This window comes from Pleurodeles waltl, chromosome 2_1, assembly GCF_031143425.1.
Source record: "Pleurodeles waltl isolate 20211129_DDA chromosome 2_1, aPleWal1.hap1.20221129, whole genome shotgun sequence".
Taxonomy (NCBI): domain Eukaryota; kingdom Metazoa; phylum Chordata; class Amphibia; order Caudata; family Salamandridae; genus Pleurodeles; species Pleurodeles waltl.
Genome location: NC_090438.1, coordinates 752,196,810 through 752,213,853, shown reverse-complemented (window position 1 = coordinate 752,213,853; position 17,044 = coordinate 752,196,810). Strand labels below are relative to the sequence as shown.

General features: G+C 44.6%; 1 protein-coding gene across 1 annotated transcript in view; it reads right to left on the bottom strand.

Annotated features, from left to right (window-relative positions):
• Positions 1-17,044, bottom strand: part of SLC22A23 (solute carrier family 22 member 23) — a 480,925-nt gene that overhangs the window by 336,959 nt on the left and 126,922 nt on the right. The window contains exon 2 of the mRNA XM_069217671.1: positions 10,410-10,513. Within this exon, the coding sequence (XP_069073772.1) occupies positions 10,410-10,513 (104 nt within the window). The remainder of the gene's footprint in view (positions 1-10,409; positions 10,514-17,044) is intronic.

Below are 17,044 nucleotides of genomic sequence, written 5' to 3'. Positions count from 1 at the left end.
CAAAATATTGTGCAGAGGGATTTAAGGATGACCTAGTTGGTTGAGAGATAGTTGGCTCACAAGCCAAAATTAGGTTGACCATTTCAGGGTTGCCGATGGGTGGATGGAGTTCGCACATTGACAGACGGTAGGTGCAAGGCGAGAAAGTAGGACTGGAGTCTCCTGGTTTAAGGAAATTTGCAGGCCAGATTGATCTTTGGAGAATCATATCTTTCTCTGACCTTTTTTGGGATGTCTCCGGATGAATATTTTTGACCTTTTGACTTTTTTCCTTTTATATATTGGAGGCTATACAGGAGTACCCAAAGTACTAGTCAAGATATTTGCCTTTGGTTGAGCTTTAACAATTTGAATCATAACCATCTCAGAGTTTTGGTAGACTGGTGCCAGGTCTGTCTCTGTTGAAAAGTCTCTTAATACAAATCTAATGGAATTGACTGGGCTCTCAATTGGCGTAAGATTAATAGGGGATAGTCCCACATGTGGTGCCCAAGCCTGGGATCAAAAGTCAGTACCAAGGGGTGTTTTGTTGTTTACAATTGTGTGATTCTGTACTAGGAGATCATTGAGATACTGAGTAAGAAATCCAGGATATACTCCATTGCCAGTTGTCAATTCTTTTAAAATGGTCGTTATGGAGTCAAGAATACAATCCGATCCACCAACCAATTTTTCTAAAAGTTTCAAAATAGAGGATAAGAGACGCTCTAAGCTTAAGAGCGAAGAGGAGACTAACACATTTTGATCAGGATTATTGCTTGAAGGATTGATATTTAGGCTCAGGTTTGGTGTTGTTGAAAGATGAGAACAAAGAGAGGAATGGTTGAAGGGTGTTCTACTAAAGAGCTGTAGTGCGGTAGGAGGTAAAAGCGATGGTGGTGGATATTTTGCTTCCTGGTATGGTCTATATCTTTGGATAAGTTGAGATCAGGAAGAGTGAAGTCCCTAGGAAGATTCTCCAGGTCAGTGCATGGAAAAGGAGCGTCAATGCCAGGTTCGAGAGGTGAGGTTTCCTTTACAGAGGCCAAACTGGTTACGTCATGATTTGATGGTGGAATTATAGTTGGAGAAGGTGAAGATGCTTTGCAAAAAACCAAAGGCTCAAGAATAAAGGAAGATGTGCGAGACAAGGCTAGACTCCTGTTTGGATCTGCTAAGGCGTGCGGAGGGGCTGAATCCTTGGAATAAGGACAAGAGGAGAGGGGTTCTTCCAGTGAAGGAAAACCCTTACATTCTGAAGAGCCAGGCTTTAAAGGATTCGAGGGAGCCTTCTCTTTGTCCCATAGGTAAAAAAATTAAAGTATTTGTGGCTTTGTTGCACAAGAGATTAGATTTTGTTTTAGAACAGGATCTCTCCCAAACCAGACGGCCGGATCTCAATTTTTGTTGCAGTGATTGTGCCCCACGATACAATGCTTGATGTTTCACTTGCTTTAAGATGGGAAATGTACCATGTGGCTCCCACAGCGCCCCTGCAATCTCTCTGGGTGCCCTAAAAAGATGAGGCCTTCCGTGGATAATTAAGGCAATGGGGTGCCCATGTGGGAGGAAGAAATAGTTGAAGTGGGATTTAAAAAGACCAATGGTGCCTCATAGCTCCCGTGGCATTTCTAAAACCTCTATGGGTGCCTGGCAACTCGACTCTTGCGAAGCGGGCCCAAACTAACTCTCAGCCTTTATGAATGTAAGTTCAATGAACGTGATCAGAGATTTGAGTGGCCAATGATGGCCAGGTGGATCCTATGGTGGAACAACAGCTCTGCCTCCAGCCGATGTCACCAGTTCTTCTTTATGGCCACCAGTGGAGAGATCCTGCTGCAGTAAGGAGGGGTTGGCCCCTTCACGTTGCACCCCAGCCCTCTCAGTGTCGTGCCACCAGTGCCTCCACGGCTCTTAATACTGAAGGATCTGAAGGGCTCCAATTCGCCGTGCTGTGTCATTGGCGTACTGCCCACAGCCTCTGTGGATTCCTGACAAGTTTTCTATAACTGTGATAAGGCGGGGGAGGTCAAATTGTAAGTTCGCCGTACTCGTGGTCACCAGCTACGATCCTCGCTCCTAAAAGCACAATGTGGTGTGGCATAGCTCCAAAATGCCGCTCTGATCAGCGGCAGGCCACCAGCGCTTCCGCCACAGCCTCCGCAGCCCCCTCTGCAAGTTCCTGATGGGCTCCTTGCCTGCAGCGGGTCGTCAAGGCGGCAGGGCAGGGAGATGGCCCCCAGCAGGGAGCGGTAACTTGCCGTGCTCGCAGTCTCCTCAGCCCCCCCCCCCTTGCAGGTTCCTGATGTGCTCCTTGCCCGCAGCGGAACGACAAGGCGTAATGGCAGCAAGGAGACGGCCCCCAGTAGGGAGCGGTAGCTTGCCACGCGTGCGGCCTCCGCAGCCCCCTTCGCAGGTTCCTGAAAGGCTCCCTGCCCGTAGCGGAACGAAAAGGCGGCAAGGCAGCAAGGAGGTGGCCCCCAGCAGGGAGCGGTAGCTTGCCAATCTGCACCCCTCGCGATCCTGTGACGTGTCGTGGCGTCAGACGTTTCATCCGAGACTCAGCAACTGTGTTCAAACATCAGTCATAGAATATTAACTTTGCATTTCTCCCTTGGTCGCAAGATAGCCTATTTCCACACCGGAAGTAGCCTGGTGTTAATATGCACAGATAAGCAATTTAGCAAATCACTTTACATATCTATATATTATATACATGGAAAATGTCACTTACCCAGTGTACATCTGTTCGTGGCATGTTCCGCTGCAGATTCACATGCTGTGCACTGTTCCTGCCATCTAGTGTTGGGCTCGGAGTGTTACAAGTTGTTTTTCTTCAAAGAAGTCTTTTCGAGTCACGGGACCGAGTGGCTCCTCCCTTTCGGCTCCATTGCGCATGGGCATCGACTCCATCTTAGATTGTTTTCCCGCATAGGGGGAGGTAGGAGTGGTAGAATGAGAATAGTAAAGATGTCCATGCAATGGAATAGATATGTATGTACATAGTTTGTGCTAAAGGAATGTTTATTTACATATATATACAATTTCTAATTGCAACTTAAACGGCTACAGGCTCCCGGAGAGGTGGGAGGGTGCATGTGAATCTGCCGTGGAGCATGCCACGAACAGATGTACACTGGGTAAGTGACATTTTACATTCGATGGCATGTATAGCAGCAGATACACATGCTGTGCATAGACTACAAAGCAGTAATCCTCCCAAAAGCTGTGGTCAGGCTATAGGAGTTGAAGTTGTTTGAAATAATGTTCTTAGTACAGCCTGTCCTACTGTGGCTTGTTGAGTTGCTAACACATCTACACAGTAGTGTTTGTTAAACGTATGAGGTGTGGACCAAGTGGCTGCCTTACAAATCTCTGTCATTGGTATGTTACCTAGAAAGGCCATTGTTGCTCCTTTCTTTCTAGTGGAGTGTGCCTTTGGTGTAATGAGTAACTCTCTTTTAGCTTTGAGGTAACAGGTTTGTATGCATTTGACTATCCATCTGGCTATGCCCTGTTTGGATATAGGATTACCAGCATGGGGTTTTTGGAAAGCAACAAACAATTGTTTAGTTTTACGACATGGTTTTGTTCTGTCTATATAGTACATTAGAGCTCTTTTAATGTCTAATGTATGCAGTCCTCTTTCTGCTACTGAGTCTGGCTGTGGGAAGAAGACTGGGAGCTAAACAGTTTGGTTTAAATGAAACAGTGAAATAACTTTTGACAGAAATTTTGGATTTGTGCGGATAACTATTTTATGTTTGTGTACTTGTATAAAGGGTTCTTCAATAGTGAACGCTTTTATTTCACTAACTCTTCATAGTGAAGTGATAGCTACTAGAAATGCCACATTTCAGGTTAAGAATTGGATTTGGCAAGAATGCATGGGTTCGAAGGGTGGACCCATGAGTCGTGTAAGTACAATATTAAGATTCCACGAGGGTACTGGTGGGGTTCTTGGAGGTATGATCCTTTTTAGTCCTTCCATAAAGGCTTTAATAACTGGTATTCTAAATAGTGATTTTGTGTGTTTAATCTGCAGGTAAGCAGAGATTGCAGTGAGATGTATTTTGATGGAAGAATAATCGAGATTTGCTTTTTGTACGTGTAATAAATAACCTACGATGTCTTGTATGGAGGCATCTAACGGTGTGATGTGTTTTGCTTGGCAGTAGAAAACAAACCTTTTCCATTTATTAGCATAGCAATGCCTGGTGGTAGGTTTCCTTGCCTGTTTAATGACTTCCATACATTCATTTGGAAGAGTTAGATAGCCAAACTCTAAGACTTCAGGAGCCAAATTGCTAGGTTGAGGGTCGCTGGATTTGGGTGCCTGATCTGTTATTTGTGTTGTGTTAACATGTCTGGTCTGTTTGGAAGTTTGATGTGAGGTACTACAGAGAGGTCCTACCGTGTGGAGTACCACGGTTGGCGTGCCCATGTTGGTGCTATGAGTATTAGATTGAGTTTGTTTTGACTCAGTTTATTGACTAGAAAAGGAATGAGTGGAAGAGGGCGAAAAGCGTAAGCAAATATCCCTGACCAATTGATCCATAGAGCATTGCCCTTGGACCGGGGGTGTAGGTACCTGGACGCAAAGTTTTGGCATTTTGCGTTTTGTTTTGTGGCAAACAGATCTATGTTTGGTGTCACCCACTGGCGAAAGTAATTTTGTAGTACCTGGGGATGTATTTCCCACTCGTGAGTTTGCTGGTGATCTCGACTGAGATTGTCTGCTAATTGATTGTGAATGCCTGGAATATATTGCGCTATTAGGTGAATGTTGTTGTGAATTGCCCAATGCCAATTTTTTTGTGCTAGGAGGAATAGTTGTGAGGAGTGTATTCCCCCTTGTTTGTTTAGGTAGTACATTGTTGTCATATTGTCTGTTTTGACAAGAATGTGTTTGTGAGCTAGAAGAGGTTGAAATGCTTTCAGTGCTAGGAAGACTGCTAGCAGCTCTGTCCCATTGTCCTTGTATATTGTGATTGTTGAGGTGTGCTCCCCACCCCAACATTGATGCATCTGTTGTGAGAATGGTGTGAGGCACAGGGTCTTGAAAAGGCCACCCCTTGTTTAAATTTACGGGGTTCCACCATTGAAGCAAATAGTGTGTTTGGCGGTCTATCAACACTATATCTTGGAGTTGACCCTGTGCCTGCATCCATTGTTTTGCAAGGCACTGCTGTAAGGGCCGAATGTGTAGCCACGCGTTTGGAACAATTGCGATGCATGATGCCATCATGCCTAGGAGTTTCATCACAAATCTGACTGTGTAGTGCTGATTTGGTTGTATTTTTGGTACCATTGTGTGGAATGATTGTACCCTTTGTGGGCTTGGACTGGCAATCGATTTTTGAGTGTTGAGTGTTGCTCCCAAGTATTGTTGCACTTGGGCTGGTTGCAAGTGTGATTTTTGGTAATTTATTGAAAACCCTAATGTGTGTAGGGTATCTTTTACGTAATATGTGTGATGTTGAGTGTTGGCTTTTATTAGCCAATCGTCGAGATACGGGAATACGTGCATGTGTTGTCTCCTTATATGGGCTGCTACTACTGCGAGGCATTTTGTAAATACTCTGGGGGCTGTTATTCCGAAGGGTAATACTTTGAATTGGTAATGCTTTCCTTGTATGACAAACCTGAGGTATTTTCTGTGAGATGGATGGATGGGTATATGAAAATACGCATCTTTTAAATCCAGTGTTGCCATGTATTCTCCCAGTTTTAGTAAGGGGACTACATCTTGTAGTGTCACCATGTGGAAGTTTTCTGATTTGACAAATAGGTTGAGAGTCCTGAGATCTAAAATTGGTCTTAGTGTTTTGTCCTTTTTGGGAATAAGGAAATATAGGGAATAAACCCTTGTTCCTTTTTGTTGCTGAGGTACTAGTTCTATGGCTTGTTTTGTTAATAGTGCCTGCACCTCTGTTTGTAACATTTCTAGATGTTGCGCCGACAGTTTGTGCGCTCTTGGGGGGCATATCTGGAGGAAAATGTGTGAATTCTATACAGTAACCATGTTGGATAATTGATAGGACCCATGTGTCCGTGGTTATGTCTGACCAATGTTTGTGGTAAAATCTCAGTCTTCCTCCCACAGGTGAAGTGTGTTGGGGGGAGGCTGACGGGCAAGTCACTGCTTGTTATTAGAGGCCTGCTTAGTGGGCTGAAATTTCCCCCTTGACCTTGGGAATTGTCCCCTGAAGGTACCACAAAACCCCCCTCTCTGATATTGTGATTAGTAGGTGGGTTTTGTTTGAGAGGTGGATGCTTCTGAAGGCTGTTGTCTGAAACCTCCCCTATATTGCGGTTTCCTGAATGTCCCTCTGTATTGGGACGAGTAGAGCGCGCCCACGGCTTTGGCCGTATCAGTGTCCTTCTTCATTTTCTCGATGGCTGTGTCCACTTGTGGTCCAAACAGTTGTTGTTGATTGAAAGGCATGTTAAGTACCGCCTGTTGTATCTCTGTTTGACCCCTGAGGATCTTAGCCAAGCATGTCGTCTAATTGTGACTGCAGTGTTCACTGTTCTTGAGGTAGTGTCAGCGGAGTCTAATGCCGAATGTATCTGATTCTTCGAAATTGCTTGTCCCTCCTCTACCACTTGCTGAGCCAGTTTCTGGTATTCCTTGGGGAGATGTTGGATGATATCTTCATCTCGTCCCAATGAGCTCGGTCATATCGTGTGAGGAGGGCTTAAGAGTTTGCTATGCGCCACTGATTGGCAGCTTATGACGCTACTCTTTTCCCTGCCGCGCCGAACTTTCTACTCTCCTTATCTGGAGGTGGTGCATTTCAAGATGACTGCGAGTTGGCTCTCTTTCTCGCAGCTCCAACTACTATAGAGTCTGGGGGCTGCTGCTGTGTAATGAACACTGGGTCTGACGGTGGTAGCTTGTATTTCTTTTCGACCTGTGGTGTAATGGCTCTTCCTTTCACAGGCTCCTGGAAGACTTGTTGGGCATATTTAAGCATGCCTGGGAGCATAGGCAGACTTTGGTAGGAAGCATGTGTGGAGGCCAAGGTATTAAAGAGAAAATCGTCCTCCAGTGGCTCTGAGTGCATGCTTACATTATGGAATGCAGCAGCCCTAGCCAAGACTTGGGTGTATGAGGTCCTATCCTCTGGGGGAGAGGGTTTTGAAGGGTAGCACTCAGGGCTATTGTCCGACACAGGGGGATCATAGAGGTCCCAGGGGTCTGCATCCTCTTGAGACTGCACAGTGTGTGTGGGTGACTGTGCAGTGGGCGTGGCAAGAGGTGACACTGTTCTTTGTGGTGAATGTGGAGGAGAAAGTTCTGGTGAAAAATGGCGACACTGCGATTTTTCCGTGGGCACTTTAGCCTTTGGCTGTTCAGTCTCTGATCGTCCCTGGAAAGCCAGTTTCCTTTTTAATTTGAGAGGAGGTGCAGTTTGGATCTTCCCAGTATCCTTGTGGATCTGTTTCCTTGCCTGTGTTTCATCAAACTCCTCTATTTGAAGTTCCTCCTCAAATCTGTGTCTCTCTTTTAGTTGCTTAGAGTCCATGTTCCTCGGTGTACAAGGCTTTTTTCGGCTCCGAAGCCATTTTTTTCGGCACCGAAATGCCCATGCTGACGGAAGGCCTCCGCTCTGAAAGACTTTTTCGAGGCTTCGTCGACTCAACAAGTCGATGTTGAGTTTTTTCGATGACGGGTTCTCGGCTTGAGTCCGAAGACTTTGGCACGATTTTGCCCTTTTTCGGTGCCGAAGGTGTTGCTTGGTCACAGCTTTGTTTTTTATGGGTCGAGCCATGGCCTTCAGGCAGTGGCGTTCCCGAGGCCTTATGCTTCTTGGGCTGACTGTGGGCTTGGGTCGGGGCAGGTGTACTCACGTGTTGGCCTGCTGTAGGTGGTCGGTCTGCGTCGGAGTCGTCCGAGTCCGAACCTTGGATGGAGATAGCCATCTTCTCTTCTTCGACGTCGAGGTTCTCTGAACTTTGACGCCATTTGCATCCGCCTCGCCCTCTGATCCCTCAAGGTCTTCTTCGATCGAAAGGACTTGCAGGCCTCGCAAGTATCTTCCCTGTGCTCCGGTGACAAACAGATTACAGACCTGATGTTGGTCTGTATAGGGATACTTAGTGTGGCACTGTGGGCACAAACGGAAGGGGGTCCGGTCCATTAGGCTTCGACGTCTTCTGTGGTCGGGCCGACCAGGCCCTGGCTGGGCACGGAAGCCCCGAAGGGCCACCGAAGCTGTGTCTCGTCAGTGTTGAGGTGTCGATGCAAGATGTTTCCCGATCGCAAACAATACCAATGCTTTTCGGTGAATTTTAGTCTTTTTCCGATTCGAATAACGGAGCGAAGAGGAACACGTCCGAACCCAATGGTGGAAAGAAAACAATCTAAGATGGAGTCGATGCCCATGCGCAATGGAGCCAAAAGGGAGGAGTCACTCGGTCCTGTGACTCGAAAAGACTTCTTCGAAGAAAAACAACTTGTAACGCTCCGAGCCCAACACTAGATGGCAGGAACAGTGCACAGCATGTGTATCTGCAGCTATACATGCCATCGAATATATATATATATATATATATATATATGTATATATATATATACACACACACACACACACACACACACATACACTAAGGTATTTTTCGCACCAATAAACCAAATTACTTCCATAACAAAATTGTTTATTTTTGTACCAAGCGTTGCTTTGAAGTTGCAAAACTTTAAAAAAAATAATAATAAATAAAAGGCAACACACGCTATAAAATGAAATAAATTCATCACACAATACACCCATGCATCTTGTACTTCCAGCTAAAAATGGTTTTGATTTGGCAGCCAATTACATTTCGGTACTAAAAAAAAATGTCTGCCAATTAACTCTTGATTTTAACGGGAACTGATACAATTAATTGCCGCTCCGGTCAGTCCTGCTTTATTGTTGCATACGGTTTGGTCATGCATCCCATTAATAAAACACATGCACATGTGGTACAACTAACGTTCAGTCAAATGGAACTCTGCAAAGTGAAATAATTCTTCTTCGACAGTTGGCAGGATGTGCTTAGAAATGCATTCCACACCCAGGAACCACCGATGGTGCTTTCATAAAGCGCAAGGTTATTGGTCTAGGCTGAAGTGATGAAATAAGGCAATTATGTTTATGAGGGAGTGAGGCTTGTCTTCTTCCAGGAACTTTTATCTAAAGAGAGAGTAGGTAGTGTTGGAGGAATAGGTGATGGCACAAGGCCCAGCTCTTACGAGCAGACAGCTAATAGCGAAAGTACGGCTCATCTCTTTATGGCCTGGTTTGACCGCACAGCTGTCGCCAGAAAATTATGTGAAGATCACTAGTTAGGGTAATTAGTTCCTCCCACATTTTGGGTGCCAGGAGTACAAATATTGATTGGGCAGAAGTTCCTCTCCACCAGCTCTGATCATTTTGTTTATTTATCCAGCTACCCAAGCTTAAACTTTCACCGGGACCCATGATATTAAAGTATCTAGACAGGGAGATAATCTATGGTGTTTTTCACTGGCAGCAGGACAGATGAGAGAAGGACTGTCATTACACTACATTGACTGTTAAGTCTGGCTTGACAGCACAACTGTCACTTTACCTCTTATACTACACCAATATTATTCTACGGTTCTTTGCTTCCGCACAAATACATATCTAATTCCCTTGCTACTTGTATTGCTTCACAATATCCTACAATATTCCTTTAAAGCCAAACTTGTATCTGGCCGCCCTCGACCAGCAGAGCATCAACAAAAGGTAGCATAAAATATTCACTGCTGTGGGGAGCTTTTTGTGAGGTCCGTTCTTTATTTCTGTGGATTGCACTAATTTACCATCTTGAGACATGTGACCTACGTGGAGGGTTGATTTTACCATGCACACTTCTGATTAAAATCTGATATATTGCTGTATATAATATTTATTTCACTTTCAGTGATGTACGACATGAGTCGGGAAATCAAAGTCTTCTTTTGAATTACACCAGTCTCTCTCCTGTGTGGATCTAGCCTAGCAGTTTACTTGACCAAGTCTTTTGCAGCCCACGTAATTAGGTTTGGTCCACCTCTTCACCCTATAAAGAATGAAATCTTATGTGCTCCACGGAGAAGGAAGCCTGGTGGGCCCATAAGAGACCCAGACAGCCCAAGTGAAAACTACAATGAACATGGGGATGGGGAACTGATCACTGATATGTGAGAGGTTCCACTCACAGATGCCAAATCAGGGAAGGTATATATCAGACTTTGTGTGGCTAAAAGTATTGCCTTTCAACCTGAACCCTCCTGTGTAGACCCGAGGTCGTAATAGGCATTCACAGCTACAACCGCCCTTGACTCATGCAAGAAAGTAACCAAGTAAAGTGACAACACATTGACCACATTGCATTCCAGTTTAAAACTAAAGTTTTGGACATGAAGATGGACTTACCAGTCAGATATACATCCTGTTATTAGGTAACCAAATATTAATCCAACAAGAAGAGAGAATTTAGCTATATGGACTTTCCAGGCATTATTGCAAACGAGATCCCACTAGAAGAAAAAAAAAACACATAGAATAATGTTAGGATGGGTAGGTCTGGTAAGAATGAAGACAGCAGAGTTCAGGCTTTGAAAGAAAATGAACTTTGAAACAACAACGCTCACCCAATCCTCCAAAGTATCTTCCATGCCCAACATCTTATTTACCCTTACTAAGATCAGAACCTAAAAAATAGTCAATAACAGAATCATAAGATACCTAGAAACTCATCTTCCCAAGCCCAGCATTGGCCACACAACACCCACAACATCATAAGAGACTTTGTTCACGACATTACTGTTTAGTGGACCAGTTCATCAAATGTGCTACCTGTGACAATGCGAATAATACAGTATTTCTTCAACTGTGGTAGATGTAAAAGCTTTTGGAAGCCCTAACATTCTATTGTTCATTTTTAGCTTTTGACTAAAGAAACGTAAGATTACATCAAAATGTTCAGAATTTTTTTCTTTCCCGTTTTTTTGGGCACGAACCAGGCCCACGGCCATCACTATAAACAGAGCTACACATTCTTTTTTATTTTAGACACAGGGAGATTAAGTGATTTGCCCAGAATCACCGGAGCTTAACCTTAGGCCAGTAAACAAACCTGGTTCCCCAGATGCAAGATTAAGAGCACTAGCCGCTAGGTTAATCTCCTCTTCTCCTTTCTTTTCATTATATCCAGGGGGTACGTGTGGTCAACTGACCTACTGAGCCAGCCAGAAGCATCCCCAATCCTAATTTTATGAGACCAGACGGCAAGCACAGACCGGCTGTGATCCACATTTCCTAACTCAATCAACCAAAGAAGGGCAAATCAGACCCAAAATGAATGTTTACTTGATCATGAGACTCAAAATTTAAAAGAGATTTTATCTAGGGGTGAAGAGACTTGTTTTACAAGCTACTTTCAAATCAATTGATATGTTCCAGTCATCAAGAAAAAAGACCACATTGGGGAAATGTGAGCAAAATAGATAGTTGAACAAATAACTCCGCACCAAACACCGCATCACCCTAACAGTGGCTAAGTGCCCAGATAGTACCGGTGTAGGTTGGCTTAGCAGTTGCAGGACGCCTACTGGCAAAAACCAATGAAAGTCGATGTAAACAGGTAGTTTTTGGTCCTGTACAACTCTCTACCCTCTTCATTGCAGTTACTGCTCAAAGGGTCATTGCATCCGTAAAGAAAGCGGATACATAACATAAAAAGGGATATTTGATCAATAAATCTGGCAAGAAGCAGCATGACACACAAATACACATTCATTGCCACCACTCCCACTCCATGGACTAAAGCTGAACAAGCGGTGTTAGTTATGAATGCTAAACGTCTCGTTTAACGTTTTTGTCGGAGCACAGACTGTGCAGAACCTTGGCCACATTCACCCACTTCCAGGAGGGATCTCCACTGCAAACATTCAGCAGGGACAATGCCATCATGTTAACTCTTTAGATTTTTTGTTTTTAGAGTTTGTTGCACACAAGGATGAGTGGTCATCAATGACATGGTGCTATCGCGATCCATCACTGCTAAGGATGCACCTGTGCACAGGTGGCATTCCAAACCATACCAGAACCCCCGTGTAGTTATGACCAAAGGGGCACGGAGGTATGTCAATGTGACATCGGAGGCATAAGACCATTACAGTAAGCAGTGTCCATCAGTGGTAAGGCGGTCAAGGTTCACAAAGGTCAAGGATTTCATTTTAGGTATGCTTCTGCATTCTCAGAGCCCCTCACTGCCAGGTCGCTTCTGCTCAACTACACTTCCCTGGTTCTTAAGCAGAGGAGTGACATACAAACCGTCCAGAGCCAGCACCAAAGAGGGATGGGTGGACCTCTGTCTAACTGTGGCAGGTTTCTTTGCATCAGAGATCAGAATGTACACTGGGCCCAGGCGACATACGCTCATAATGCGAGACACCACTCCTTCATTCAACAGTCTCCCAGAGCACGCTAATGCGTGGCTAGCAAAAACTAAGATTACCAGGAGCCCCAGGAATTGGGGTTTCAGTGCACATGCTTCTGGCAACACTTTATCCCCAAAGTACCTTCTCCAAGCAGTATCCACTGCCATGATCCTCAAGTCACCAAAACGGCAGGAGTCTCAGAAGTGATTTGACTCATCCGTTGACCTCATCCACCTCTAATGACATCAAGTGGTTGACAGGTTTCCCTTCTATCAGTCAGTGGCGTAACAAAACTTGGGGGGGCTACCCTGCAAAGTACATGGAGGGTGTCCCCCACTCTACCCCTGACCCAGTCAGGACAGAGGCCAACCGTCTGTGTACAGTGGCAGCCAGTCAGTGACAGCATGCTGCGGAGGGCACCCCTTGGAGCTCGGGACCCCACGCACTGCAGCGGCTGCTGGAGCTATTGTTATGCCACTGCTATTAGCCTGCATTCAGATTGCTGCTGCACGGAAGGAAGGGCAAGGAATGGCAAATACAGAAAGTGCACATGGCTACCAGGGCCCTACTTTCTTTTCGACCCTGCTACTGCCTTTGTTACCTGAGACCAAGACAAGCAATACTTGAAGCACAGAACTGCAAGGCAGTGGCAACAGCTTCTCCCCCACGATTAATGCCATGGTTACCACACATGACTTTCACAATACAGAGGCCTAGTTAAAAGCTTGTATGCATGCCACCGGGGTTCACAGGAGTGGGTGGTTTAAACCAGAACAGAGAGGAGGCAGCAAATACAAACTCACTGCCACCAGGAGGCGGAGGCTCTGCTTGAAGAGCAGGAAGAGGCTTTAGAAAGGATAATGAATGGAGATAGGTGTTAGAAAGGTTAAAAAGGAGGTAAAGTAGGCTAAATAAGAAGTAGGGCACTTTTCCATCTGTAGGGCGGATGGAGTCCTTATCTGTGAGCTTAAGTCACAGAGCAAGTAGACACGGTACAAAGGCAACAAGCACTTGTAATGCAATAGGTCTCACATTTGCTAGAGCTATTGGCATTGTAAATTCATAACGACGTTTCTTGCCACATAAATTGGTCAACCCTGCCTCAATTTTGCTTTTTCCTGCCATATAATTCCAGTGGCCCTGCATATAACTAAACCACTTCCATTTACCTTTTTCCTGCATCTGCAGCAAAAAATGAAAATGTTGCCATTTAGCATCCAGATTTAAACCTACCATGCTAATCCCAATAGATTATCACTTTCACCACCCCACCATCAGAGGTCCTGTTTGGTTAACACAATTACCCAAAAAGACAGCCACAGAGGAGAAATAAACTAGAATGGTCACCCAAACACATTGAGTGTTCAAACAGTCATACTGTAATAAGGATGTTAAGTTGGCCTGAATCATGGTCATAATTGTAATAAGGAGAGATTATTAACCCCTCTGGTGCCCAGGGCGAGCCCAGGAGTGAGTCTGTTCCTGAAAGCTGGTGATTTTAGCACTGCAAAACCTTTGTTGATGACATTTTTAGGGAAAAAACACAAGCCTTCTTCTGCAGCCCTTTTTTACCTTTTTTTTTTTTAACTATCTTTTTGCTGTTTGTTTGGCTAATTTCTTGGTCTCCTCCAGGGGAAGCCACAAACTTCGGGTACCTCTAGAATCCCTAGGATGTTGGGGGGGGGAAAAGGACGCAAATTTGACTTGAGTAGCGTATGTGGATAAAAAGTTATGAAGGCTTAAGTGCGAACTGCCCCAACTAGCCAAAAAAGGCCTGGCACCTGAGGGGGAAAAGGCCAAGCAGCGAAGGGGTTAACACATATACAATTATTATACAAACCTTTATCCAAAATAACCTTCGGGCATTAGACTAATGCTGAAAACAGCTCCCAGAGGACACCATAACAAGAATATCAATTGTAAGAAACATGGCCAAGTAACCATATTGTTAGACCATAGAGGACATAACCTCATGAAAAAAAAAACAGGCGAAAGTAATGCAGTGTAACCATATACTTAGCTCCTTGCGGGCTTTTTTTAGGGGTAGCATGCATATTGCAATGATATTACAAACAACTTTAAAACAAAACTTCTTCCAGCTGTAAATCAAAAGTTCCTGTCATGAGAAAGCTTAAAAGACACTGAATTGTGGGAGGGGTTATTATTTTGGGGTCCCCACTAACCTAGATTGGGGACCCAAAGATGATGTAGACAGAAGGAACATTTTGAAGGTGGTCCCATTGTCTTGGGACTACCACAGGCTGAGTTATGAGCAAAAATGTTTTGTAAAGTAATGCCCTGCAAAGCATTATAGAGTGAGTTTTTGAACAACAAATATTAAAGTATGTTGACTACAATGCTCAGAACAGCCCCTAGAGGACACCACAATAAAAATAACATTTGGAAGAAACATGGTCAGGTAATCATACAGTCAGCCCTTAGAGAGCATAACCACATGAAAAAAAAGAGAGGGAGAAAGTGATGCAGTGTAACCACATATGTAACCCCTATTAGGCATTATATATTTTCAAAGCTAGCGGGACTATTGCAATGATATTACAAACAAGGCCCAATAAACATAACTACTCCCAGCTGTAAAAAAAAAAAAAAGTTCCAGCCATGAGACAGTTTAAAAAGATAATGAATGGCGGTAAGGGTTATTATTTTGGAGTCCCCACTAACATAGTGTGTGGACCCAGAGATGAAATAGACAGAAAGAGCACATTGTGGTCAATGCTGTGTGTGTCGTACTGAACGTTTTGGTGGTGGTCCCATTGTCCTAGGACTACCACAGGCTGAGTTATGAGAATTTTTTTTTTGTGAAAGTAATGCCCTGCAACTTTCCATGCCACAAAGATTTTAGTATGTTGATATGACTGTAATGCTTAGAACAGCCTCTAAAGGACACCACAAAGAAAATAGGATTTATAAGAAATATGGTCATATAACTATATAGTTCACCCCTAGAGGGCATAACCACACAAAAAGATAATGGCAGAAAGTAATGCACTGTACACATATTTAGCCCCCAGAGGGCATTGTGCATTACACATTTTCAGGAGTAGCAGGCCCATAGCAATGATATTACAAACAAGGCCCTTAAAATACAAACTATTTCCAGCTGTAAAACAAAAGTTCCAGCCCTGAGAGCACTTAGACACTAAATGGTAGGAGGGGTTATTATTTTCCGGTCCTCACTAACCTAGTGTGGGGATCCAGAGATGATCTAGGCAGAAAGAGTGTGCCGTACTGAACATTTTGGTGGTGGTCCCATAGCCCTAGGAACACCACAGGCTGAGTTATGACCAAAATGTTATGTGAAAGTAATGCCCTGCAAAGAATTATAGGAGTTTCCAGAGTTCAGTGAATATTGTAGTATCACCTCTCCTGCTGTACCAGGAGAGCAGCTTTCACATGGAGTATTTCTGTTTTATAAGCATTTACCAATTTCAAGTGTTTTAAGGCGAGAGCCACAAGAAATTACTCTGATTAGGTAACTGAACAATGTGACCAGCACTCCAGTACCACCAATCAAGTTCACAATGTTGTTGCTTTTCTCTCTGTGAGCGCCATGGCTGCCATGCAGCACGAAGGGAAGAGACAAGAAAAAAATAGTAAGCCCGCGCTGAAGTATATCAGCAATCGTGCAAATAATTCATGTAACAGGGGCAGTCTGCAAGTCGTGACAAAAACCGCTATACGCAGGAGAAACATAACATTTATCAATGACATCAAATGATTTTTGAAAGGCAAGCACAGGAACGAATGAAAGTGATGGGTGTGAGCTGGGTGTGGTCAAAAGCCCACAATACTTACATCAGGTCAAAGCACTTGCGCGCCAGACCTAAAAACGTTGGAGAAGAGCTTGCGCTGCAACAAACGGCGGCGATACACTTCGTTTTCTCCTACAATGAAATCACGTCAAGGCATTGGCGCGCAAGGACATGACTAGGCACAACCATGGCCGCCAGTAACAGTATACAGCCGGCTTGAACAAAACTTTTTTGGACGCAGAATGGCTGCACACATCCCAAACAAAGCACTGAGGGTTCAATGCACTTTTAAATATTGGCTGTACATCACAAGTCGATGAATGGGTCATAATTACCGTTCACACAGCGACTCAATGAGTTCGGACAGGTACACGTGGAAGCTTACTTCAGGGCTCGTTAAACCTCACGAAGAACTTCTAAGACCGCTGCAAGCTGCTTTTCCATAGAACAATAACCACTGTTATTGAATTAAAAGGTTTCATTAATAATGTGATTTTTTGCACTGCCAGGAATTCCTTAGACGCGCTTCGCGGCGTCTGCGTGACATCGGGCGCGTGCCTTTCACAGTGGGGTTGTGGCGCCAAAGCTGAAGCGACTGAGCTCCAATCTTATACCTGCCAGCCCGTATCTTTCCAACGGCCGTACGGGGGAAAAATGGGGGGGCGGCGTGGGGGGGGGGGGGGGGGGGAGACAAAAAAAAACAAGGGAGTGGGTGATGAAGTGCAAAATAATTAATACCCTGCACAAACATTCAAACTACCGGGAACCGACATCAGAGTTGGGTCGTTTCGAACCAGACCAGTAAGCGAGGAAGCTACACGAGGGCCAGGGTTGGTTGACCTTGCTTCTTTCT